Consider the following 26,087-nt stretch of genomic DNA (forward strand, 5'->3'; position numbering starts at 1 on the left):
GTTTTTAATGTGCAAAGAGATTTCTCCAAAAAATTGACCATTTTTATATATCTTGAAATCAACCAACAATGATATATGGATTATTGATTAACTGTACTTTTAAGCAAAAAAAATCGCAAAAAATTTTGTATAAAATGTTGAAGAGTAAAGATTATTGTGAAAACTTAAATTTGACCGTAACTAGTAATCTTCTATTTGAATCGTAACTAGTTGAATATGCACAACTTCAAAAAATTCTATTTTTTGAACAATTTATTCTTACAGTTCTTTTCCGAATGTGTACTGTTTCCTGGTAATTATGCTGTGAGAAGAAAAAAACATCCTAGTAGTACATTATAAATATAGTTCTATTGTTCAATAGTTTTATTCTGCGTAAACTGTGTTGTATCAACCTTCCCGCGTCGCTATTCATCAAAAAATGTTACTTCATTACTGAATTTGCTTGCGAGTATCTTGTTCATTTATGGTTCATAATGTTCACCATTCCCAACCCATTTGCAATTCAAGTTTGTCAAAGCGGACCTCACTCAAAAATATGGTGGTGAATCTCGCAAGAAGCCTTTACGCTATGAGGAGGAAATCGCGAACAATGCGTATATTACGGATCGGTACAGAGAAAGCCGAAACATCCGACTCAATTTTTCATGGGAGCTGAATTTCAATTGATGGACGTTGTTGTACTTGCGGCGAATAATCTTGGAATATATGTGATCAGAAAGGTATATCCTTATTGTATCTAAGAATTGGGATGTAGGAAAATGCATTTATCCGACCAAGAAACATAAAGACCGACATGTACATAATTTTTGAAGGGAAACAGACAAGGTGAAATTGTCGAATAAAATGTCAAAAAAAGAAATCAATAAGAGGAAGTTTTGGTCAACAACAAAAGTTATGAATCCAACACAATTACATTGGACAACAACTGCGTCATGATGGTCGATACAAATGGAACAAAAGAAAATGCACCATAAAACAAGACAGCACAAATCAAAAACAAAACAACTCCAGTGCTTTTGGTTTCACGAAGTGTTTCTTCTTTTTTGACACGATCAATTTCCAATTAATTATTCAGAACATGGTAGCAACAAAAACAAATGAGCGTTAAGTTTTATTATTCATCCATTGAAACCGATCTTATCCTTAGTACGCCAATAATGTATAATAATTGTTCAACATATTCATAATCTAGCGGGCAGATTGCCAGAAAACAACCCAAATAGCTTCATAGATCTTCAGTCTCAAAAAAACAGTGAAAAAAGACAGATCAGAAAAATTACTCTTTCCATTAAAAGGTGAGATGATTTTGATTAAGAATCTGTTTAAGTTATTGCTGCTTCTATTGGCTGCTCTCAAATGTTCTTCATTTAGAATGACAAACACTCACTTGAACTTATCTTTTTGATTTAAAGTAAAGAAAAATCAATTTCAAAGTGAGGAAGTCACTTTTGAGATTGAGATCAAGTCACGTGTGACCAAAAATTTAATCACGCGAATGAACATAAAGACTCGCTAAGAATGAGAAAAGACATCACGTACGCAGTTCAGTTGCATTTGCATGAACGAATGAACAAAAAAGCAGATTAGAAGTGGTTGCAACGTCATATGGTCCCTACAAAAATCTTGACGACGAAAAAAAATATAGCAGGACAGGTCCTGAAATACAATCCGAAGAATTGAATCTAAAACTTAGAAGTACTCTATCCGAAAAACAGATTAATTCAACAACGCCAGCCAAAACACAATCAGAATCATCTCAAAAAGTTGAGAAACTAAAGCAATCCAACAAACTAAACAGAAATATACACATTGCTTTTACACCGAAGCCAAAATTTGATCCCTTAAAATCTGCCCATTTCAAAATTTTTTTTAAAACCAATTTTTGTTTTCGGAATTGGTACCGTGTTATATCTGTTATATCTGGAAAAAATTCAATTGTCCCTTGAAGATCGGTTAACTCAGAAATTGAGAGAAAAATTCAAAACATTTGAAATTATTTGCATTATTTAAAGAAAGTTTGCTGAAAACTGTAATAGTGATATCTTTAGAACCATTTTTGTAACTTTAGAACCATTTAAAACCAATTTTTGTTTTCGGAATTGGTACCGTGTTATATCTGTTATATTTGGAAAAAATTCAATTGTCCCTTGAAGATCGGTTAACTCAGAAAATGAGAGAAAAATTCAAAACACTTGAAATTATTTGCATTATTTAAAGACACTTGCTGAAAACTGTAATAATGATATCTTAAGAACCATTTTTGTGTCTCTGGAGGATATCAAGTAACCTAATTCCAAGCCATAAAAACTCATTGGCTGATAAAGATCGATAAACTACGTAAAAAGACAAAAGATTTTAGGAAAAATTCCAAGTTTTATCAGAAAAAAAAGGTTTTATTAAAACGTTGAAAACATTCCATTGCCCCTAGCAATTATGTAATAACGTACTTTCAAACCTCGGAGGAGGTTACGTGGCTACTGAGGCTAGAAAAACTGAATAGGAGACAAAAGTTTCCAAAAATTTGAAATATTTTATCAAAAGATTTCTAAAGATGGAAATTTTAAATTGTTAGAAACATTTCCATTGACACTAACTACTATGCAGTAAACTTATCACACCGTGGAAAAGGTTTTCTGGCACCTGAGACTGGACAAAACTCTAAATCTTTAGGAAATAATTTTTAGGAAAACCTGAAAAAAAAATCAATATTTGTCAAAAAAGAATGCTAAAATTCGAGCCAATAAATGTTGAGAACCATTCCTATTGTCAAACCTTAAGGGATATTCCCTGGCTCCCGAGGCTGGAAAAAATCAAAAAAATTGAAAAAGATTTTCAAAAAATTTGACAAAAAAAATGCCAAATTGGTATCATTTTGCGTGTATGTAGTACCAAAACATACGGCTCATAAAATGGTCACAACAAGTAATTTTGTCTGGCAAATGACATTCATCAACTTTTAATAATTTCAACCTAAGACTAATCAAACAAAAAACCCAATAAATCCCAAAAAAAACATGAAAAATTGCATCCCTTTGAGAGCAGAAACTACAAAAAATGACCTATAACCTTAAATTAAGGAGACGCCAGCAGCTGCACCACTCTAAACACTTAAATGACCACTAAAGCCCATTTTGAGTTTCTAATGAAAAGTAATGCTCGCTGGGCTTTACCTGTTCATCCCGTTTTGAAAGATCAAATTCTTTAAAAATGCATGAAAAAAGAACAGCGCACTAATTCTTTGGATTGTAAAAACAAGGGGAAGGCCAATAATTGCATCAGCGATCGTTGTGCAGCTATTGAAAAGAAACAGACCAAAAAGCAACTGTTTTTATTATATGCTGCTATGTTATAATTCGATTAGGAATCTGTTTTACTTATTGCTCCTTCTATTAGCTGCCCTAAAATACCTTCAATTAGAAATTACACTGACGCGCAGACACTTGATATGAGCTCTTTGATTTATAGTGAGAAAGGTCAATTTCAAGAGTGAGGTAAATTCACATGTGACCGGAATTTTTCTCATGCGACTGAACAAAAAACGCACTCCACTAGGAGTGAAAACTGACATCACGCTCTCAATTCAGTTGAAGTTTTATGAATGAGGGGAAAACATATTTTAAGTAATTGTAACATCATACGCTTGTATCAAAAATCTTGGCGACGAATTTCAGAGAACAAAGCAGGACAAGTCCTGAAACAACTAAAAGATCTTTCTTTGACTGAAAAAAAAACATTAGACCTAGAATGGACTAATAATGGATTGAGAAAAACCATTTAGAGTACAATCAGATTCAAAAGTTAAAGTTAAAAAACGCAATAATCGATATCAGAATGCCGCATGTGAGGAAAAACCACTAGCGAGAAAGCGATTTTTGGTTCAAATACAGTTTTCTCACTCTACTTTGAAATTAGTGTGAAAAAAATTCACGCAGCACAAATATTTTTTTCCGCTCTAATTCCAGTTTCGGCGTGACCATAATCATCACTCCAATTTGACTTCAAAACTGATGAGAATGTGTGGAAAGTTCTTTAAAAAAACAGCGCCTCAATAAAATTCAAATTCTTGAATTGTAACAGGAGAAAGCCAATAATAGCATCAGCTATTGCTTTGCAGTTATTAATCAAATGCCAAATATTGACGACCTCATCGAGTCAATTTTACCAATTTTAAGTTCAAACAGACAGCACGAAACAATCCCAGGATCTTTTCCGTTTGTGCCCCCCCAGCTTAGTGGGTGCAAATTATTTGCAACTCCCAGACGCACGTGCAATATTTTTACATAATGATTTACTATGTAATGACACGTGCTCTGTCACTGGGGGAGCATAACGTACTGGGGGGGGGGGGGGGGGCAAACGGAAAAGATCCCAATCCCAATTACTTCTTCTTTTTACAGACTCTTTATAGTAATTGAAATTGGATCTAATTCACCTGTGTCCCTGTTGTTAAATCTTACTGTTACCTAATGAAATTGTTAACCTAATTTGGTAATGTTTTTGCCATCCAACTCAAATCAATTTTATTCTGCCCTCTAAATGGAAAGCAGAACTTTAAAATGAATCTCACTTGAGTTTTGCGATAGTGTGATTCTGGTGTAAAAGTCCTTGTTGAGGTAGAAAGCACAATTGTTAGTCGAGTTGTATTCACAAGCATACTTGTCCACCGGGAACTCCGTTGGTTCCTCCAAGTCCACTTGACCAGGGTGGATTTGAATCAGTTTCACGATATTCACGCTAGCCATTCGCTCATAGACGCAAACCTGAAAGAAAATGTTTATCCACATTTAGGTTCTAAAAATATTCAATTCGGCCAGAGAGAGTGCTTACTTGCAAATGTGAATTCGCTAAAACTGATTGTGATGGAAATTTGCACCAATGTTCGCTACTTCTCGCCAAAATTTTTGGTCTTTTGGTCGCACAGAATATAATTTTGATTTGCGTTTGTTAAAAAAGGGGTCAGTTTTAATCAAATTTATGCCCATTTTCATCTCTTTTTCGTAAGAGTTTTGCATATTTTATTCTGAATTAAGCTATGCTAAGACTAGTCAGTTCAATGTTTTGAAAATTTTAATTTAATTTTAATCTGAATTGAATTATGTACAATTGTATTTTCTTTCCGATTTTTCGCTGATTGCCTTTTTTCATTATTTTTCCGTTTTTATCAAATGGGAGTTGCTTAGTACACTGATTGAATTGCTAAGAAGAATTTATTAAAGTTTTCCAGACTAACAATCGAGATGGGGCTTTTTAACCTTCTTTGGGGTTTTGTAACATTGTTTTTATTTTTTCCTGTTTTTCTTCCCCCTTCCTCAGTTTTCTCTGAATAGAATGTCCACATCAAGTTGGTTCCGGAGTTTTCCGGCTATGTTTTTTAATGATCTGTGCACACATTTTCATGGTTTTTTTAAATCAATTTGGAGATGCAATTTTGGCCACGCCGAAACCGTAATTAGAGCAAAAAACCGAGTGGCTTTGAGGCGTAAACTTTTTCCCTCCACTTTCAGAGTAGAGTGAGATAACTTTGTCTGAACAAAAATTCTATTTTTTGATTGTGCTTTTTCACTCGCATATGCGATAATTTAACTTTGATTTCTGCTGTTTTCAATTTTCTAATCGGATATTTTAAAGGTGGTTTCTTCAATCCATTTAATTTCCATTCTATGTCCAGTATTTTGTTTGGTCAATAAAATTTCTTTGAATTGTGTCAGCACTTGTCCTGCTATGTTATATTTGATTTGGGTAATGCTTTCTTAAGTTTTCACATGGCACAAGGTAACTCGTCACTTTACCTTTGTCCAGGTATCGAAGAGAGATATGGCATTGCTTATGATAACTCCTACTCGTCTGCAACCAGTTGAGTTGTATATGTACTCAAAGTATATAGCAGAGGCAGAAGAAACTGGAAAGTGGTTGGAGGTGTCAAGTTGTTCAGACAGCACTATGTCCTCATCAAGGTCCACTATGAAGTAGACTGTCGCATTTGTAGGGAAATTGGTCAGGAAGGTCGAAGTATCGGTCATGGTGATGGTCACAGAAAACAGTCCTGAAAATTTGTCTTTTAAATGATTTTCACCAGCAATTCTCTAGAAGATGAAACTTGGAAAAGCAGAAGCCCTAAATAGGCCTTTCGTTCAAAGGGCATTTGCTTATTTGAGCAGAACAAAATTATTTGAGTCACAATGAAATTAGAGAACTTAACTTAGTATTAAGGCAAAAATACACAAAAACGGGACAGCATCAGATAAAAAAAACTTGGCGTCAAGCATCAATTTTTTTCTTGTCCAATGAAATTTAGATTTGCATGCTAGTTCAGAGATTTAGTTGTTAGGATGAGAAAAAAATGTCAGCCACTTTGATCAACTTTCCTAAGATGATCTAATGACGATAGTTCATGGATGTTTACATGGATTCTTAGCACCCGCTGCAGCTCTGACTCTAATTACCACTATGCTGTTTCATGTAGTGAAATGACCCATTATTTCAGATCGATCTCTGATCTTGTGGAAAGATATATGACAGGGCTATTATGTCTATCTTTAACCGTCGCCAAGATAGTCCCCATTTGCATCCTGTCCTCCACATGGACACCCAATGTTGATGTCAGAGAACTCTACGTCATACTTGTCAATAGGTACAGGGTTATACGCATTCACTGTCCAGCACAACTCATCCGATGAGATCACGTTCTTTGCAGAGACGCACACCTTGAAGGGTAAAATGTTTTATTACTTATAAGGACATAAAATTCAGAGAATCTCATTTTGTGCAATCGTGGTTGAAAATGTTAACAGTTAAACTTCGACCAGATGTCAAGTTTAACAGCGCTTTAGTCATTGCGTCGCAAAACATACACCAAAACTAGCAGATTTGCTTTATTTTATCGGAAACTTTCACGGCTTCATGTTTTTAAATTGGAGTTATAAGTGAGCGTGGAAAACAGTGACAATCAGGCAAAAATAGCTCAAATTTGAACGTTTGAACAATCAGTCAAATTTGTCCATGATTCGTGTTTTTGAGCTGTCGTCGAACAAAAGCTGCTCACAAAGAGGCAATTTAGCAGAAATCAAAGAAAACTTAATTGGTTTCTAATTAGACAAAAGTTCTTCATTTTACTAATTGCGGATTAAAAAGGCAAATCGCTGCTTTGCACGTACCCTTAAAATGGTAGTTAGTAAAATATAGTCTCTAAGTCTCCGATCATTATAAATACAATCGAGAACTTCGATCAGTATAAATTTCTGTCCACTAATTGAACGCAAAACGTTGAAAGTATTGAAATAAATCGTTCACAAACGTGATGAGCTATTGTCGCATTTGTACAACATTTGATCAAATCGACCCAAAATTTTAGTGAACGAAATTAAATAGAATTAGATGAAAAAACAATAAAACTCAGATTTCCGCTTTTCAAAAACTGTTGAATATTGAATCTGACTTTTTCTAAACTAAAGCTTAAATTGCAGTATAGAATGCAATATGTAGTTTTTTTGCCTCTTTGTGGCAACATTGATCTAACATCATCAACTGCCGCGACCTTAAGAAAATGAGAATAATTTTTCAAAGCTGGCCTCTTTTGGACAACTCCGTAAGATCTTGATAAAGATGGTTGTTTTATAAGACCATGTAAGAAAACGGCTGAAAGAGTTTTACAATATAACATCCACTGAACCTTATTTGAGAAAGAAAGGTGAATTTTGACTTCATTAATGATCTTGCTTCTGGGAAAAATCGTCAAGTGTTCAAAACTAATGGGCGCAAACGTAACAATTTGCAAAAAAAAACAGAATAATTTATGGAAGAAAAATGATTGGCAATGATTTGGTCATGCACGCGACAAAACTTGTAAAAATAAAAAAATTTTCGGGACTGATTTTTGATGGTTACGTGGGAATCATAAGAGATGCGTACAAAACTAATGCATATATCATGTTGTTTATTTTCACCCTTGGATTTGCTGGGCAAACTAGTCATCTTGAGTACAAAGAAATTAAGAAAATTAGCCTAACAGAGTTGCGATTAAGTTTGATAGTTTCCGTCGTATAATTAGTATTCGTCGACAAATAAATTAACGAATTTTCGAATGCAAAAAAAAATAATTAAGTGGAAGTGCTATTTAAATCCCATTTTCAACCGATAATTCATTTCAGGGTCTTTTGGTGATCAGATGCCGAGCAATTATTTAAATGCTGCTTTATCAATAAAATTTAAATAAGTAAATGGAAGGAAAGGAGATGCATGATTTTATGGTTATAATTCAAAGATCATATATGATTTCTTGTTGATCATACCAGGATTATATATGATTTCCTGGGAATCACACAAGAATCATTAATGATTTCTTTGGTTATATAATAAGATTGTACTATGAAATCAGGTATCAACAGTATGAAATCATATATAATCCTTTCATGAAATGGACGAAACTTCACCCAGAGTTGTTTCAGAACTTTCAGAATTTACATGGAATCATATAAACCAACTATGATGAAATTTCGGGTTGTTTTATCAATTTTTCTAGAGCAACGTTGTAATACAACCGGTAACGTTAACTCGTTCAGGTTACCGGTTAAATTCCATTACGAGTCAGCACCCCAACTTTTAATTAATATTGCGCTAATTGGTGTAATTTGACGACAAAGTATAAGGGCATTGCATTATTAACAATTAGTTCAATCGTTCTTTTGTCGCCCTGTCCCACTCTGTAAGGAGCCTTTTTAGACTTAATAAATATATTTTGTGGAATTAAAAAGCTGCAATGAGCCAATGGGTCAACTTCAGCTGGCCCGTAATGAAGTCAAGAAAGTTCTTAGGGCATAGCTATTACATTTTCCTTAAAATTCTGCATATGGATGGTTTTTGAAGTTACTGTATCATACTTGTTAACATCTCACCTCATATTCACCCTCTGCAGAGTATACAGTGTCTTCCACTATTCTCCCATCAAATGGTACTGGTCCATAACTCTCTGTGGGGCTCCACGTAATATTCAGCTCCACCCAATATTTATAAGCTTAAACATAATAGTCAAAAGACGCGAAATTATTTTAATTGCGAACTTCTGAACATTTAAAGATATTTGCCAAACTCATTATTTTTAGTGAGAAAGTTTAATTCATGATTGTTTACTGGTTAAATTTAGCTTTACTTGGGAATGGTGATCAATTTTATTTTGATCAATATAATTTTGAGCCTCGTTCGCCGATAGTTTTCTTTCTACAATTATTTCTGAATTAAAAAAGAGTCGTTTTTTTAATTTCAAGTATCTAGAAAAGCAAACCCCCCCCCCAGTGTTTTTTAACTAGTTGGTTTAATACCCAAACTCTGGTTTAATACCCAAACTCTGGAGCCTTTTTAGATTTAATAAGATTAATACCCAAACTCTGGTTTAATACCCAAAGTCTATTTATGCAATTTAGTTCATTCTTTTTCAAATGCTAAGCTGTAGAAGGTGGAAGAACTACACACAAAAGTGCTCAGTTTTATCAAAAATTTGGGTCTTTCCCATTATAGCCCCCATTATGGTATATTTACCATGAATGGAGGGAGGGGGGGCTATCAGTTTTCTGACCATTAAGCGGGGGGCGCGGGCTATAATGTGAAAGACTCAAAGTTTTAGCGTCATTTGAATTTTTAATTTTTTGCTCCAACCTGTCATGAAGTGGGGCAAAGAATTTTAAACCAGCTCAACTTCTTTAATTGGTTCAATTTTGGCTGATTGTATCTAATGTAGACAGATACTTAAATGGTCTCATCAGAAAGCGCACAATAAACAGAATGAAATCTGTAAAAGAGATTTTCAAATCATATCATTTATGAAATAAATACTTTTCAGACTTCGAGCTGACTGGCTTGCGAAAACAGAAGACTCAAGCCACTCCCCCACGACAGCGTGGTAATACAAACAATCAACGACCACATCAAACAGAATAACAACAACAATTACAACATATTGAAAATCAATCGCAACCTTTGACAACTCCCGTGCGAACTCAAAAGAAAGTAATTGATGATGGCTTGTCGAAAGGGAATTATTTTTCTCTTAAACAGCTACTTTTTGGCCTGTCAGTATGAGAGGGAACAATTACGAGAGGGAAAATAACCCTTTTATCACATCCCTCAACTAATTCTTGCAGCCAGAGTTCAAAATGGTGCCACTCAGAAGCGTCCATCATCCAGAATAAGATCAGAAGACAAAGGGCGTCTGTTCGCTCGCCTGTGCTTATGGTGATACCAGACTTCTCCCTTGTCCGGTCGTTAAACAATTGGAGACTCAGAAACGGAGACGTAAATGACGGGAAATACGAGACTGAAAAACAACGATTTCCACGCGCGAAAGAAGGTGCCGTTTGAAATTCTTAGAGCTCTCCCTGCATCAAATACACCAGCAGCAACGATCTCCACTGATCAACTACTAGTGAAAAAACTATGAATTTAAGCGGCAACCTTGGAACTCAAAAGCATCCCTAAGTGAGCGCCAATAAAAATTGGATCACCTTTAAATCAGTGCTGAAAAAGAAAAGGAGGAGTTAAGAAACCAAACAATTCTGGCCAGCTAAACCAAACGATCAACAAAAAAGTTAATTAAGAAAGCAGAGAACCTAACTGAAGCCAACAAAGAGTTGGCGTTAGAATTGATTGCGGGACGACAACGAAAAACTTGAGAAACTGAATCTTTGGGCAAACTTTCACTATAAACCGGAATTTTGTGTATTTGTTTCAACATTTAGTTGAAACGCATTAACATTTTGATTCTGATCTTCTATGTGCTGTGCGTAAACTTCAATTTTAGGTTTCTTCAGTGCCGAACTCGTATTAAACATTTGTATAACTGTTACTTTGTTTAAATTCTATGGTACATCTTTGATTAAAAGCACACAATATTGGTAATGTGAAACTTTTTCTGCACATTAACTTCATATCCTGTGCACTCATTAATCTTCATCGTTAGTTTGACATTTTAGATTTTGTCAACTGAATATCTATCCTAATATTTTAGGCATCAATGAAGCCTTCTGTAACAAAAATAGGGTTCATTCTTATTTTAAGTGTAATTTTTGCACAGCACAGTATTTCTTTGCTCTGAACCGGGGTGAGCTTCAATAATGCTAATCGGATAATTGTCGCCGCAATTACTGATACTACATAATCTTTATAATTATTTGTTCAGCGACTTTATAAACACTTTAAACCTTGTCTGAACGGATGGGAAAAATAAAACGGATAGTGGCCAATTTAATACATTTGAGCGAAAGACACAATTATTCATAGGCCATATAGCAGTGTTTTGTTTAAAACACTGTTGAGTAGGCTGTTGGCTGAGTCACTGCCACTTAAAATATGCGGACTAAGTGAATTCAACTGAGGCTATCCAGGCCAGAGTTCACACTATTAGTTCTAAAACGCAAAAATCACAAAGAGACGAATACTAGTCGGCTCCACGGAAAGACCTAAGAATTGAATCGGAGTTAGTCAAAAGCCTCGCGACTAAACACGTATGGACCAAGAGGTTCCTGTTAAGGAAATCAGACCAGTCTCAAGCAAGCGCGAACATAAGCCGCTCTTCTTTCTCTCTGTTTCTAGCTCAAAAGCAGTCTCTCTCTTCAATCTCCGAATAGCGGGAATACAATCAGCAAATGTAAGTCGTCCGTTTTTTATCAACTGAAACTGAAACTTATAGCAACATCTAGCAGTAAGATGAAACTAATTATTTGATGTTTTGGTAGATCTAAAATAAAAATAATTCATTTTAATTTATCACTTTCTGGCGGACTTTTAGTTTCTAAGTTTTTCCAATGTCTGATTCTCCTAAGCTGCTTAATTTTAAAAATGATTGGGTCACCCAAAATCAATGCTCTATCGAATAATGAGAAAGTTCACCAATATCTATAAAATTTTGTGGAAAGTTGTTAAAATCCTACTAAATTGTGTAACGATATACCTCGTCTTTAAGAAAAATCAATTCTCACATAGAAAACATATTTTTTTGTTTGGTGGTCATCAGATTCGAAGATAAGGTGTGACAGATTTGAAACATATACGACTTAATTAAAAATCTTTCTTTTTTTCCTAAAAGCTGATACTGCTTCAGATGAAGTTCGATTTACATGGAACAATTTTTAGCAAATTAAAAGCGAATTCAACATTTCAAATCTTACCCCTGCTGAATGTTTTATCACGCAATTATTAGGGCGCAAACAAGGGCGCAAGTTTGACAAAACGGCCAGAAAATTTTAATCTGAAAATATTTAAGTTTTTCAATTCCAAATTTGCGCTCACAGTAAATTTGTGGAAAATGAGAGAAAAACTGTTGTTCGGAGCCGTTCAGCAGAGGAAGGGTTGCAAGTTTGTTTTTTTTGAGATGAAGTTAAAGAAATTAGCACCTTCAGGATTGTCGAGGGTCACAAGTATGAAGTATGGGGTGCCCACTTTTGCGTACGGGTGGTGTACATACAAGTGGTCGACGATGACATTGCTGAAACCCTCAATTGAGTAGACCTGAAACAACAGTTACGAAGATTCAACTTGGTAACTCTTACGAAAAATCTAAGCAAGATATTATCAAGATATATGAAGTTTTGTGTCACGGGGTAAGTACCTTATAACCACGAGATCTTGCTAATGAATTTAAGGTTTTGTTAAGAAAATCAAGATGATGCTTTCTTGGAAAAATCTAGCAATCTTCACTTCACATGATAGTGTCAAGCAAAGTTAATCAACCTAAAAACAAAAAAAACTGGACAAACGTTAGTTTTTTTGTGTTAAATTCTAATCTGTTCGAGACCGGATGATTATGTTATCTTGTAGGACTATGTAATATCTGGAAAGACGACTGGAAATCTCCCCTCAAAGATCTTAAAAGCTGGAGATTTATCTTGAAAGATAATTGTGTGTTCATTCTAGTTGAGTTCTGCTGTCATTGGTTGTTGATAGCGCAAAAATTGACGCGAGAAAGAAATAATTTGAAACAAAATCTTATTTCAGACTAGTATGTTACAAAAAAAACATAAATCATGACTGGTAAATATCAGCCACTCCTGTTCAATTGAAGAGAGTCAGCTTCATGCATTTTTATGCAATAATTAGGAAAAAAATTCACGGTTTTAACGAGATTTTTTCAAGGTGTCAAATTCTATTTTGATATTTTGCGGTTAATCTCAGTCGTTAATGAACAAATTTGGAACTGAAGACAAATTATACGAGAATCGATGTTTCCTTGAAGATGCAATTAAATTTTAGGAGAACCTCAAAATCAAAGTGTTTTTAAGCCACACAAATGTCGGATAAAATATAAACTTCAGCGCATTTTGATTTAAGAATGTTTATTAGCCCTATCTCTGGTCGCTAACGAAACGCAGGACACTCATGATGTACCGAAGCTATATTTATTTCCAACAGCGGTGAACAAAAGTTTATTCAAAGAGCTTGCAAAATATATTGCCAATAAATCCGAAAAGTTGCAAGATTCCTGCAAAAGAACCAGAAAGGTTGCATGAATACTGCAAGCAACTGGGAACTTGAATCAATTCAATTCCAAATTTTTTCCAGGTTCTCTGCAGGTGCTTAGGTTCACCAGGGTACTCAGCTTACAACAGTAAAAAAAGAATTCAAGGATTTGTATACCTGAAACTGGAAGTAATAGACTTGAATTTCATCCCTGTGAGTTCCGTCAATGCTGTCAGATATGAGAAAGTCCTCCGTGTCTGCGAACTTGTCTGCCGTAACCCAGATCTCCACATCATACGCTTCAGTTCCATCTGCCGTTCTGTCAATCACAACAATGAACTCTCATCAAATGCGTTTCGATAGAAAGATATCAGACTTTTATATGCACAAGAGCTTCATCTCCTGAAAATTTATCCCCAAAAACTCTCCAAAAAATATATCTTTTTTGAAGGCAAGTGTTCTTCTGCATCGAATCAGTTTGAACTGACGTTTTTGTAGGGATACAGTTAATTTTTCCCTTTAAATGCAATCAAAATAAATGCCTCGGTTAAATTATAACTCTAAGTACGCTGTGTAAGATTTTTGTTCGTCAGTTCAGTGGTATCAATAAAAACGGATAGTAGATACAATAAATGAATTTAAAAAAAAAACGGAGAGGAAAAAAGATTTAAGTCAATTTACATTGATGAAATCAGTTTTATTGGAAAGCATTTGTTGATTTCACAGCAAAAACAAACATTTAATTCTCCGCCGCTTTAAACTATTAATTAGATCTGCGCTGACTGCTTGTTCTGTTGAGCCTTGGCTTCGAAATAAAGTATCCAATGATATAGAATGTTCTTCAGTAACAATTTCCTAACCTTCTCAACGCCTGCTGCGCTTTCAGGTATCAATGCAAAAATACCGAGAAAATAAAGAAGCTCAAAAAGTTGTATTATATTTTTTTAACCATTCAATAAAGAGATTTTTTAGAATTCAATTGCTTGTTCGATATTATGGAAAAAAACTAAAGTTTTGCCATCCACTTCTTAACATCATGGTGACACTCAACATTTAAAAATCAAACAAGTCTACTGTTATGAAAGATTTACATAACTCTTTTCAGCTTGAAAAAAAACGGGACAGAGAACAAAAAAGAGTTCTTAAAAATAAAAAAAACTAAGATCAGATATAAAAACCAATTACCGAGCCACTTTATTATTCACTAAAAACATAAGCTGTTGTAAATTTTGCGGGTTCTTTGCTATGGAATTCATCAGACATAGAAACCCTAGTTTGAAATATTTGAATTATACTAACGAAACCCTTCGCAGAGGAAGATTTCTGCTGCTATTAAGCGTCTACAGATGATTCAAACTTGATCTGTGTCGATCTAATCTTATTTAACCAGTATTCAAAGCTTAGTTTTTGGGGTCAACTTTTAAAGAAAAACTGCCCTTCAAAAGACAAGGGTTGTTGTTGTTTTAGGAGCGTCATTTAACGAGAAAAAAAGACCAACTAAAATTAATTTAAATTGAAAATCAGAAGAATCCTCAGCCAACAGTTAATACTTTTTTTTTGGGGGGAGGGGGTGGCAAGACGAACACACGATTAGACGAAGCGCATTTTCATAGCCAATGGGCGGAAATTTTCATTTGACATTTTGCGGCTTATGGACGGCGCTTCAAACTCCAGTCGACGCTATAAAAATACTCAATTGTCCCTTTCATGATTGTCTTTAAACGGTTCTCTTGATATGATAAAAACTTATAAAAATACAGTCAAAAGTTTGATAGATATTTTGAAATAACACCATTTTGTTTTAACTCAGTCTTCCAACTCCCAATTTTTATGCAATTTTATGCAAAGCATTGAATAGCTCTGAACCCTTTAGAGTGAGGCAACATAGTTTTAGGTTCTCGATAGGTTCTCTACTCTTTCCCTTGTAAATTTTATCAAAAATGTTTTTCAATATTTTTTCCTGAGGATTGTAGGAATAATGTAATAATTTAAAAAATAGTGCATATTATGAGTACTTCATTAATTCTTTTTATGTAGAGACTATTTTAAGGTACACTTGCGTATTGTGTACATTATAACAACAATTGATTTTTGAAGCATCATCTATAAAAAATTTTTGATTGGTTTCCCTAAATAAAAAAAACTTAGTTGAAAACTTTCGTGTAATGGCTACCAAAATTAAATTTGCCTAATCGAGCTTTTATCTAATATCCTACGTACCACTTATTTTATTTCCCTACAAAAGTATTTTTTAGCAGGTGATTTACTGCGAAAAGACATCCTTCAAAAGAATTTTGTGCTAGTTTACTATCAGAAGCCGTATCATTGAAAATATTTCGCAAATAAAGCGACAACACGGAATCATCAAGTTCCTTGTTTTTTTATTTCAACAAGATTGATGAAAGTTATTCGATAGAGTTCAATTGAGTTTTATTTCATTTAAAGCGAACAAAAACAAGAAGAAAGATTTGCTCTCAGCCTATTGAGGTCGTGGCTAAACAAATTATTGGCAAAACAAACCCCAATTAGAATTTAGAAAGCAAAAGACATTGCAGCGAGAATTCCGGAAATAGTTCAAAGATGAGTCGTTTGTGCTAAAGAAACAAAAGCCAAAAATCTGTTCTCTGCTAGAACAGCTCAAAGCAGAACAAAATCTGCAATAAAATAACAAAAAATTAGCCAAACATATTTTTAATGAAAATTTTGTCTAAGCTGATTACATTTTCAAAAATATAAACATGCAGAGAACAAACGTCTTTCAATGCAATTGAGAACATTAGTTTATCGTTGATCATCGATCTTCAAAAATTAAAAGTTGATCAAAAATTTCGTTTTTCTCTGTTTTTGTTTTGCTAGAATTCGCAATAAAAAAAATCATTAAAACGACGAAACTCATATCAATTGTTGAAAAAAACTTTCGATCAAGAACCATTTTTCGAAATTCTAATCTTTGAGCCAAGTATCAATAAATAAAATTGAAATTACATGAACCTATTTAGTAGTCTCTTATTTGGCGTGAAACAACTCTCAATTGTAAAAACTCGAAAACATATCACTATGTTTTTACAACGACCTTACCAATATTGTAAGAGTAATTTTAACAACAAAAATTCCACTACTATAGTATATTGCATCCAAACAAAACTAAAAATGTCTGAAATGCATAACAAAAAATTTGGAGAAAATATATGTTAAAGAATGGCTTGTTGCGTGTAGAAACCTCATTGCGTGTCTAGATGAACGGTATTAATTAAAAAAAATTTTGTTCAGCAGTCCAACCACAATATTTTTTTGCAATGCATCATTTTTTGTTCAATTTATCTCCAACAGATTTCTTCAACAAAAAATCAATTTCTAAACCAAATAAAGAATACTAAGAAATTCAAAGTATAAGAAAATTATTATAAGAAAATAATTATCAGAGAACTTACCCAAAAACGTAAATCCAAAAAACGATTCTATTGCTTATCTATTAAAAGTTTACATAAAGACGGCACATTTTTTTCTCATCTGGTTGAAAAAAAATGCTCACAATATATGAGTTCAATCGAATTGGAATCATAAGCTGGTTGTTTAAACAGTTCGCCATAAAAAGTATTTGAAAAAACAAGAAGTCAGTAAAATAGATGAAATCTAACTAAGTAATTGAAGAACTCACCAATTAAAATAAAAATCAATGGAGTTTTAGCAAAAAAATTAAGAAATCGCCCAAAACTTCTATTTTTGCCTTGGCAGGTTGTCTACCAAAAATTTTTAGGCAACAACATAATGAAAACCAGACACACCCTTTGAAAAACCAAGCGTGAACAATATATTGCTCGCTTCAAAAAATATCTTACTTCAATTATTTTCTCTCAAAAATGGCGAAATCAATGGAAAACCAATGTTTTTTTTACCCAAATCTTAAATTTGTAAGCAGCCAATCCTGTTGGAATTTCTTTACCCTTCATTACCAGATTTCATTCCAAAAAAAATTAATTACACCACACTTCAAGGCGCAAAAGATATCCCCTCCAGTATGCAAAAGGTATATTTAGCTGCAATTTTGGGCTGCTTTCTGCCCAAAAACTTGGAGAAAAGATTTTAAAAAATTTATACGCTATCAGTTCCCTCAAACCAATTGCAAGTCAGTGAGTTCTTTTTAAGTCATATTTCTTACTTTTGACGTCATAAGCGCATTCTCTTTGCGCCAAATTGGGCATATCAAGCGAGCAACAATTGGGTGAAGAATTATTATGTTCTGCTCAAACCCTTACTGTCATTAATTTAACCAAAAAGTTTAAACACTCGACCAAATTTTATTTTTTTCAGTTCTCTATGTATAATCAATATTCATTAAAAATAACAATGCAAACAACAATCTGCAGTTCTTTAAAGAAAAAGATTGAAAAACGGAAGTAAAAAATGACTTTGAACTGACCTAAAGACATATTTGGATTAATAATTTGTGTGCATTCGATGAAATAAAATTTTCTTCCAAAGTTTCATTGAACTTAAGCACAACCTGTGCCCTTCATTTTTTTTGCGTCTGCTCCCAAAAAAGTTGCCAGCTGAACCATTGTAAGAATGACCATGGAATTTTAAAAAAATAATAAAACTAGTACGAGAATTTTTTTTAGTATTTTTTCTTATCATCTTTACTTTCACATTAAGAACGCATAGGGGTTGTTTAACTAAAGAAATATTTTCTTTAATGAGATTTTTTTCGTTAGTGCAAATGAGCTAAAGGACTATTAAATACCTTCATATGACCATTTGTGGGCCCTTCTATGTGCAACATTTTCAAAAAGCAAAAAGATGATTTTGAATCAGATTTGAGTTTGCCGGATTGCTATTTTAATTGACAAGCTTTGAGATGAAAGAATTTTTTTCGCTATCAATAATTGTGCTAATTATAGATTTGGCTCGATTATGAAATTTTTAACTTATTTTTGAAAATTCGGGGATTTGCAGGCCTGTCGGAAACTGCTATTTATTTTTCAGTTAATGATGTATGTAGTTTCACTTCATCCGTTCTTCCGCAAAATAGTCATTTAATATTTGCTTTGCAACAAATATGTTTAAATAACTCCTTAGTTGGACATCTCTTTGTGCAATCTGATTTAACTTTAAAATTTTCATCAGTTCAATTTTTGAATAGATTAGTTTGCCATTAGGACACATCTTGACGTTGCGATCCACACAATCGTGTTTTCAATTTTGCAGTAAAATCTCGGTTATCAGTTTGGTCTTGTAGTTTGGTAGTTAATTTCAATCTTCCCGCTCATTGGATGATACGAGGATATAATGAATATATTGATTGCTTTTTTGTTCCATTGTTGACTAAATTTATACAAATTTATACCATAAATTTTCTCTTTGGGTGATTATTCTCTCTTTTCTATCAACACAATTAGGGAAAGAAGACAATTTGGTAACAAACTCTCAGGCGACTGGTAATGATGTCCATGCTATCGTTTTTTGCTCATCTGACAGTTTTTTCTTGTTTGGTAGATGAGCTCCCTACCAGAGATTACCTTTCATTAAACAATTTAGGGGCAGCAATTAACTTTTTAGTTTTAAAAAAGTTTTTAACTTTTATCAATTTTTTTTTCTGAAGTTCTATGACAACAGCTTTTCCATAAATCTGTGTTTGCTTGAAACTCTATATTTCAATTTCTTTTCAAATTAGTTTTTTGAAACGTAAACATTCTCTCCTTCCTTCCCATGAAAGTTCTAAGACTACAATTTCTCATGGACGCCATAATATGAATTTGTAATTCTATGGGTTTTTTATTATGGGGCCAACCCGGGTATACTTCTTTTCTTCTCAAACTCAAATAAAGCTAATATGGAACTCTAACCTCGATTTCACACTAGCTTCTATGCAACAGGCGTAATCTTTATTGTACTGCGTGACCAAGACCCAAAATAGAAATAGTGCCCAAAAAATATATATGAACGCCTCTCATGAAAACAGAAAAATTTTATTGAAATCAAAACTTCTTTATGTAATTTTGCTTAAATAAGGACTATAAATATGAGCCTATACTTTTGTAATACGGTTTCGAATGCCTACCAAAATTCAATTTATTGAGTTTTTTTCACCAATGTTAGAGACAGTGACATTGTTTTGGAACGAGCAACGAGCTATCTGTAACATCTGCTCTCCGAACAAAGACACGGAAAACTTTACAACGCCCAGTTCGTTTCAGCGCCTTCAAATCTGTCGCGATATTATGTTTTTCAGTTAATATTTTGTGAAATGTATTATTCGCTATACTTTAGATTACCGTTGGATTAGTTGAATCTCAGTTAGTCCCAATAACTAATTGTTCACCTTTGCTCAATAAAAAAAATACTTCACTTGAATTAGCCAATTTACTCGAAATTTCAAGTAGTCAAGGATTCCGAAATCACAAGTTTTTTCTGAGTATCTCCTAGTCTAGAAAAGCTAGGAACAAAAGAATTTGCGTGCACTATTCGAACCAAAAATAAACAACCCAACTTGAACTATGTTGTGGGGACTGGGTTTTATAATTTATACCCATCCTATTACTTAGCAAATTTATGAATAAAACAAGAACGAACAGTCAAGTCTATCTGTTGTATAACTCGGCTTATTAGAAAGTTGTTCTTTGCGGTAAACATTGGAGAAATTCAAAGTCAATTCTCTTTTCAATAGGTCAAAGTTATGTTAATCTGCACAATCACATAAGTTGATCAACAGAAACACGACACATTAACAATAAATATAGTGCCCAAGTAGCGTGCTTCAATGTGCACTTTATGTCAACTTAAAATGACCAAAACAGCAAATTTCAATTGTTAACAACCATATGATTTTGATAGTTTTCAAGCTGTTTATACTCCTGTGAATGTTACCTCTGAACTGTTAATTGGATATCGACAACTATGTCATTCGGTTTTCGGGATACCGTATACGGTGCCCCGCACCCTCTGAATTGGTGTGGACATTGCAGAATTCACTGAAATTGGCATACCATACTCGACATCTAGTACTTCACTTGGGCTCAATTAGTTATAATCATAGATTCGATTTCCTAATTCAAGAACACATGTTGATGATGATTTGCTTGGGATAAATGGAGTTTTATTTAGTTTTGAATTTTGCTTGTCAGTCAGGCTATTCTAACTTCACAACTTTACTTGGTTTGACCTTGAATTCATTGGGTTAGTAGTCAAGCGCAGCCACTATAATGTGTTTAGATACCGCTGGAAAATTCAAAAAATAGCAACACGTCAAACGTTAGTTCAAATTGTTTTGACTTGAACTAATAGCGAAAGTTATATCATTCTGTACTTCTTTTGGAGTTTTTAACAAATTCATAACTCTAAACTTTAGATAAAAAAGCAGTGCTCCTATCGACAAAAATCTTCCAAACAGCAACACGCACTTTGCCGGTCCGCGAGGGAAAAGGAGATTCATTGCGATCAATTTGCTCACCACATTTTTATAATCGAATAGAAATTAGTAGGGGTTATTTTTTTTACTTCGGAACACACAATGGTGCAATCGTATTTGCTCAAAACTGTTCGCTATGCTGACGTTGTCAACTGGGGTGACCTCTAGCTATGGAAGTTACTTTTTACCTATTTACAACAATCATGGAACAATTCACCTCAAAACCTGTGAAGTGTCTTGGATAAACGCTCATTTACTAACGGGAGGTCGTTTGTCAGGTTGATGGATGAAGGCTGAGCGATGAAACCTCTGAAGGCCCATTTCACTCCCACTTCTGTTCTATTCTGTGAACCGATTCGAATAGTAGAACCTCGATCGAACTAAACGATTTATTTATTTACCTTAAATGTCAAAACTATTCTTATCCTGTCAATGTAAAAGTATGCTTAGGGGAACTTTCTGCCTGAGTACGGGAATAAAATCAACATCTATTTTCGTTGATTTTACAGAAGTTCACGGTTTAATTAGTTGCATGCGCGTTAATCTTGCATAATTAAGCGTTTATTTTAGTAACGATGTTCCAGAAAATCACTGTTTGATATATAATATAGAGTATAACATAGCCTTGGCTTTTGTAGTTTATCCTTCATTACTTTAAAGGTGTTCTAAAAATAGGTCACAAGGGAGCTGTGGCGGTGTCTATGGTGATAATGGTTCTAGGAAGAAAGTTGGAGTTCTGAAGAAGCCGATGTTTTTCGGCACATAAAACCAAATGTGATCGCACAGTGTGATTTTAAAAAGTCTAGAAAACAATGGAACATTCTAATAGGAGCATAATTACTGCCAGAAAACATTTAAGCTCTCAAATCATTCACCACAGTTTAAGTAGGGTACGTGTCGGGGTACGTACACAAAGGGGGGTACGTATCGCAAAGGGGTTACGTATCACAAAGGAGGGTACGTATCACAAAGGGGGTTACGTATCACAAAGGGGGGTAAGTATCACAAAGGGGGTTACGTATCTCAAAGGGGTTACGTATCACAAAGGAGGGTACGTATCACAAAGGGGGGTACGTATCACAAAGGGGGGTACGTATCACAAAGGGGGTTACGTATCACAAAGGGGGGTAAGTATCACAAAGGGGGTTACGTATCTCAAAGGGGTTACGTATCACAAAGGAGGGTACGTATCACAAAGGGGGGTACGTATCACAAAGGGGGTTACGTATCTCAAAGGGGTTACGTATCACAAAGGAGGGTACGTATCACAAAGGGGGGTACGTATCACAAAGGGGGGTACGTATCACAAAGGGGGTTACGTATCACAAAGGAGGGTACGTATCACAAAGGGGTTACGTATCACAAAGGGGGTTACGTATCACAAAGGGGGGTACGTATCACAAAGGGGGTTACGTATCACAAAGGGGTTACGTATCACAAAGGAGGGTACGTATCACAAAGGGGGTTACGTATCACAAAGGGGGGTACGTATCACAAAGGGGGTTACGTATCACAAAGGAGGGTACGTATCACAAAGGGGTTACGTATCACAAAGGAGGGTACGTATCACAAAGGGGGGTACGTATCACAAAGGGGGGTACGTATCACAAAGGGGGTTACGTATCACAAAGGGGGGTAAGTATCACAAAGGGGGTTATGTATCTCAAAGGGGTTACGTATCACAAAGGAGGGTACGTATCACAAAGGGGGGTACGTATCACAAAGGGGGGTACGTATCACAAAGGGGGTTACGTATCACAAAGGAGGGTACGTATCACAAAGGGGTTACGTATCACAAAGGGGGTTGCGTATCACAAAGGGGGGTACGTATCACAAAGGGGGTTACGTATCACAAAGGGGTTACGTATCACAAAGGAGGGTACGTATCACAAAGGGGGTTACGTATCACAAAGGGGGGTACGTATCACAAAGGGGGTTACGTATCACAAAGGAGGGTACGTATCACAAAGGGGTTACGTATCACAAAGGAGGGTACGTATCACAAAGGGGGGTACGTATCACAAAGGGGGGTACGTATCACAAAGGGGGTTACGTATCACAAAGGAGGGTACGTATCACAAAGGGGTTACGTATCACAAAGGGGGTTACGTATCACAAAGGGGGGTACGTATCACAAAGGGGGTTACGTATCACAAAGGGGTTACGTATCACAAAGGAGGGTACGTATCACAAAGGGGGGTACGTATCACAAAGGGGGGTACGTATCACAAAGGGGGGTACGTATCACAAAGTCGGGTAAATGTGAATGCAAAATGATTCTAAAGGAATACAGTTGCGAAAAACACTAAGGTGCGTGGCACAATGGCAGAAGAAGCTACAAGTGAGATAAGTGTTGATGGTTCAAGTATCAGAGAGAAAACTGTTTAGGCGCCGAAGTTTTGTTATATCAAGGAAATATAGGTTACAAAGTTATTCTCATGAGATTTTCTCCTACATGATTTAGCGGTGAGTTTATTAAAAGCGTTCAAATTAAGTGAATTAATAGTTTTGCCTTAAATAACTTCAACACTCTCAATGCTTTCTTTGTAAAATTAATTTACAATAGGCAACTTCATTTTAATTTATTATCAGATTGATATCCCATTTTCAAGGAAAAATAGCAAAGTTGTAACCATTTGATCTTTTGATCCCGTATAATTTTACGTGCAAGGACTAGGTAATGTATATATTTAAAAAATGTTTCGAAGATCCCAGAAGAAGATTTCATAAAAGAACTTTGTTTGTGAAAATAAAAATGAAGCCGAAGATTCTTTTGAGCTAAAACTTCCATAATATACGGCAGCTTTAGCAAAGTGAAAATTTTTTCTCAATTCAATTGATCTACATATCCAAACACTCCATTTTAACATTGATGACTGTAACTTCTTTGTTATTTTTTCCTGTCTTTTTTTATTTAGCTTGTCTTATCTTCCTATTTCTTCGTTTGATTTTGTCTTATGCCGGTGTGAGATGCGGTGGTTGCTATTCTGCTTTGAATTTAGGTGAAAAATATTATTTGGAAGTGGAAATGTTTTGATGCAATATTGGAGCATTACTAAAAAACTCAAAAAGTGCAGCAAATAGGGTAGCATGTCTCAACTATCAGAACTCATAGCTCTCAAAACTATCATTTGACAGAATTGACACAGTTCTTTGCTATTCATTGAGTTTTAAAAAGTTACAAGGTTTTGACAGAAAGCGCTATTAAAGAATAGTTCATAATGTTTCATAATGTATAATAAAAACTAATACAAGTTTGATGAAATAAAAAACTAATTATGGACAGATTACTTCAGTAAGCATCAAAATTGCGAATTATTTCAAAGTTTTACCAAAACTGAAAAAGCAGTAAAAACCAAAAACTTAAATTGAGCCCAGATTTTTTCAAAATATAAAAAGAATCATTTTTTTAGAAAAAGACCAAAGGTTGATTCAAATATAGTAGGTTAAAAACACAAAGAGAGGAAGGGGAAGGAAATTTTAGTTTCAGAGAAATTGTTCAACAGTTTAAGGTCACTTTTCTGGCAAAGATAGAAAATGAGTTGATAGGCAAAAAATCTGAGAAAATCTGATTTCTCAAAATGCCTACTGGAGTTGTAGCAGAAAAAGTTAAACGGTCCTTTGTTTTTTTACAGAGCAAAACAATTGCCAATATAACAAATAATTTAAATTTTTCATAGCAAAAAAATAACTCGAAATTCTTAAAACAGGAGAAACTCAAGAAACTCCAAACAGTATTCAGCGTTCAATGGTCCTTCTGATGATACAACTCATGTCTCCTTGTGTCGATTAAAATTTTATAATTCTGCCAAAGTGATAGAAATAAAAAAAAGAACCCAGGTGAGCAACAATTTCCTTTCGATATGCGAGTCGGAACAACTAGTGGTCCAAGATCTCTCTCTCTCTCTCTCTCTCTCTCTCTCTCTCTCTCTCTCTCTCTTTCTCTCTCTCTCTCTCTCTATCTATCTCTCTTTATCTTGCACTTTCGTTAGAAACATTCTCTCTAGTTAGCACTTTCATTCGTTTTTACAGCGTTAAATTTGCGAATTGTAAAATGCAGTAACAAATTCATCTGAATTTAAATAACGTGCACATAAATTTCGTTTGAAAGTTTTTAAGTGGTAGCCTCTAAGACGTAAAACCGTCACTGTTTGTTTTTTACTTAACGAGATAATCATTTCTCCAAAAATATGGTTTTACATTATTTGAATTTGAACTTTTACATACTCAAATTTTATCTGTGAAGTGAAGTCTCAAATAAAAAAATTTCGATGTTATAGTACAATAAAAAGAATCACCGAGTTTGACAATTAGGCTGCAATTCAGAGAATTTTGCCGGTAAGTTTTAGATTAATGCGCAATAAAACAAATCAATTTTTAGCGTTAACAGCATTTTAAACTAACTCAATGCCAATATTTTTCATAACTGTCAATATGTTAAGCAAAATTATGCAAAAGTTATGCATCTAAATTTTTTCCATTCAGCAGACCAGTAGAACTTTTTCACGCGAAAACAGTAAATCAAAAATGATAGAATGACGACGTACTGCCACCGTTGTCCAAAGAAGGTCCCAAAATTGTGAAAAACAGTTATCAATTAGTGATGATTTGAACCAGACAATTTTTGCATAACAAAGGGGCTTGAAAAATTCTGTCATTTCTGGAGTGAGCACAAAATGATGATCATTCGGTTTAAGTAATCATAATTTAAGAAGTTACCCTTTAGGTTATCATAATTTATGAAACTACCGGGTAGGTATTAAGTTAACGTTTAGGTTATCATAAAATATGAAGTTATTGTATAGGCAGTGAGTGAATCTTCCTCTGTGAAGCTAAATCTCAGATAGGGAACTTCGATGGTATAGTACAAGGAAAAGAATCGATATAGTATTTCGTTTACTTAGCAAAGTTGTATTTGTGCATCAGGCCACAGTTGAAATGAGTGAATTAAACTTCGAAGTAAACTAGAGGGTGAACATTTGAAGTGAACTAGATGCTTTGAACAGAATTGGATTTTCAATTTGAAATAAACAAAAGTGCGATTACGAAATTGAAAAAAAATGCACGACTTCAAAATATTTTCTGCTGTCCATTCAATCTAAAATTTAAAAGAAGGTTCAAATGAAAGTAACTAAGATTGAAATAAATTAAGATGATCACGTTCTGTGTGCCTTAACTAAACAAATGTCGTATTTTGAAGTGACAAAAATAAGCGTAGTAGCAGAACGTCGTGCCATGC

At 34.4% G+C, this 26,087-nt stretch overlaps 1 protein-coding gene across 1 annotated transcript in view; it reads right to left on the reverse strand.

Moving 5' to 3' along the window:
* Window positions 1-26,087, reverse strand: part of LOC142341222 (uncharacterized) — a 297,980-nt gene that overhangs the window by 245,147 nt on the left and 26,746 nt on the right. The window contains exons 11-17 of the mRNA XM_075392141.1: window positions 21,110-21,228; window positions 13,621-13,762; window positions 12,381-12,495; window positions 8,892-9,010; window positions 6,542-6,704; window positions 5,790-6,043; window positions 4,568-4,760 (exon numbers count right to left, since the gene is read on the reverse strand). Of these exons, the coding sequence (XP_075248256.1) occupies window positions 4,568-4,760; window positions 5,790-6,043; window positions 6,542-6,704; window positions 8,892-9,010; window positions 12,381-12,495; window positions 13,621-13,762; window positions 21,110-21,228 (1,105 nt within the window). The remainder of the gene's footprint in view (window positions 1-4,567; window positions 4,761-5,789; window positions 6,044-6,541; window positions 6,705-8,891; window positions 9,011-12,380; window positions 12,496-13,620; window positions 13,763-21,109; window positions 21,229-26,087) is intronic.

Source organism: Convolutriloba macropyga, chromosome 6 (assembly GCF_964194025.1).
Source record: "Convolutriloba macropyga chromosome 6, txConMacr16.3, whole genome shotgun sequence".
Lineage (NCBI taxonomy): Eukaryota > Metazoa > Xenacoelomorpha > Acoela > Convolutidae > Convolutriloba > Convolutriloba macropyga.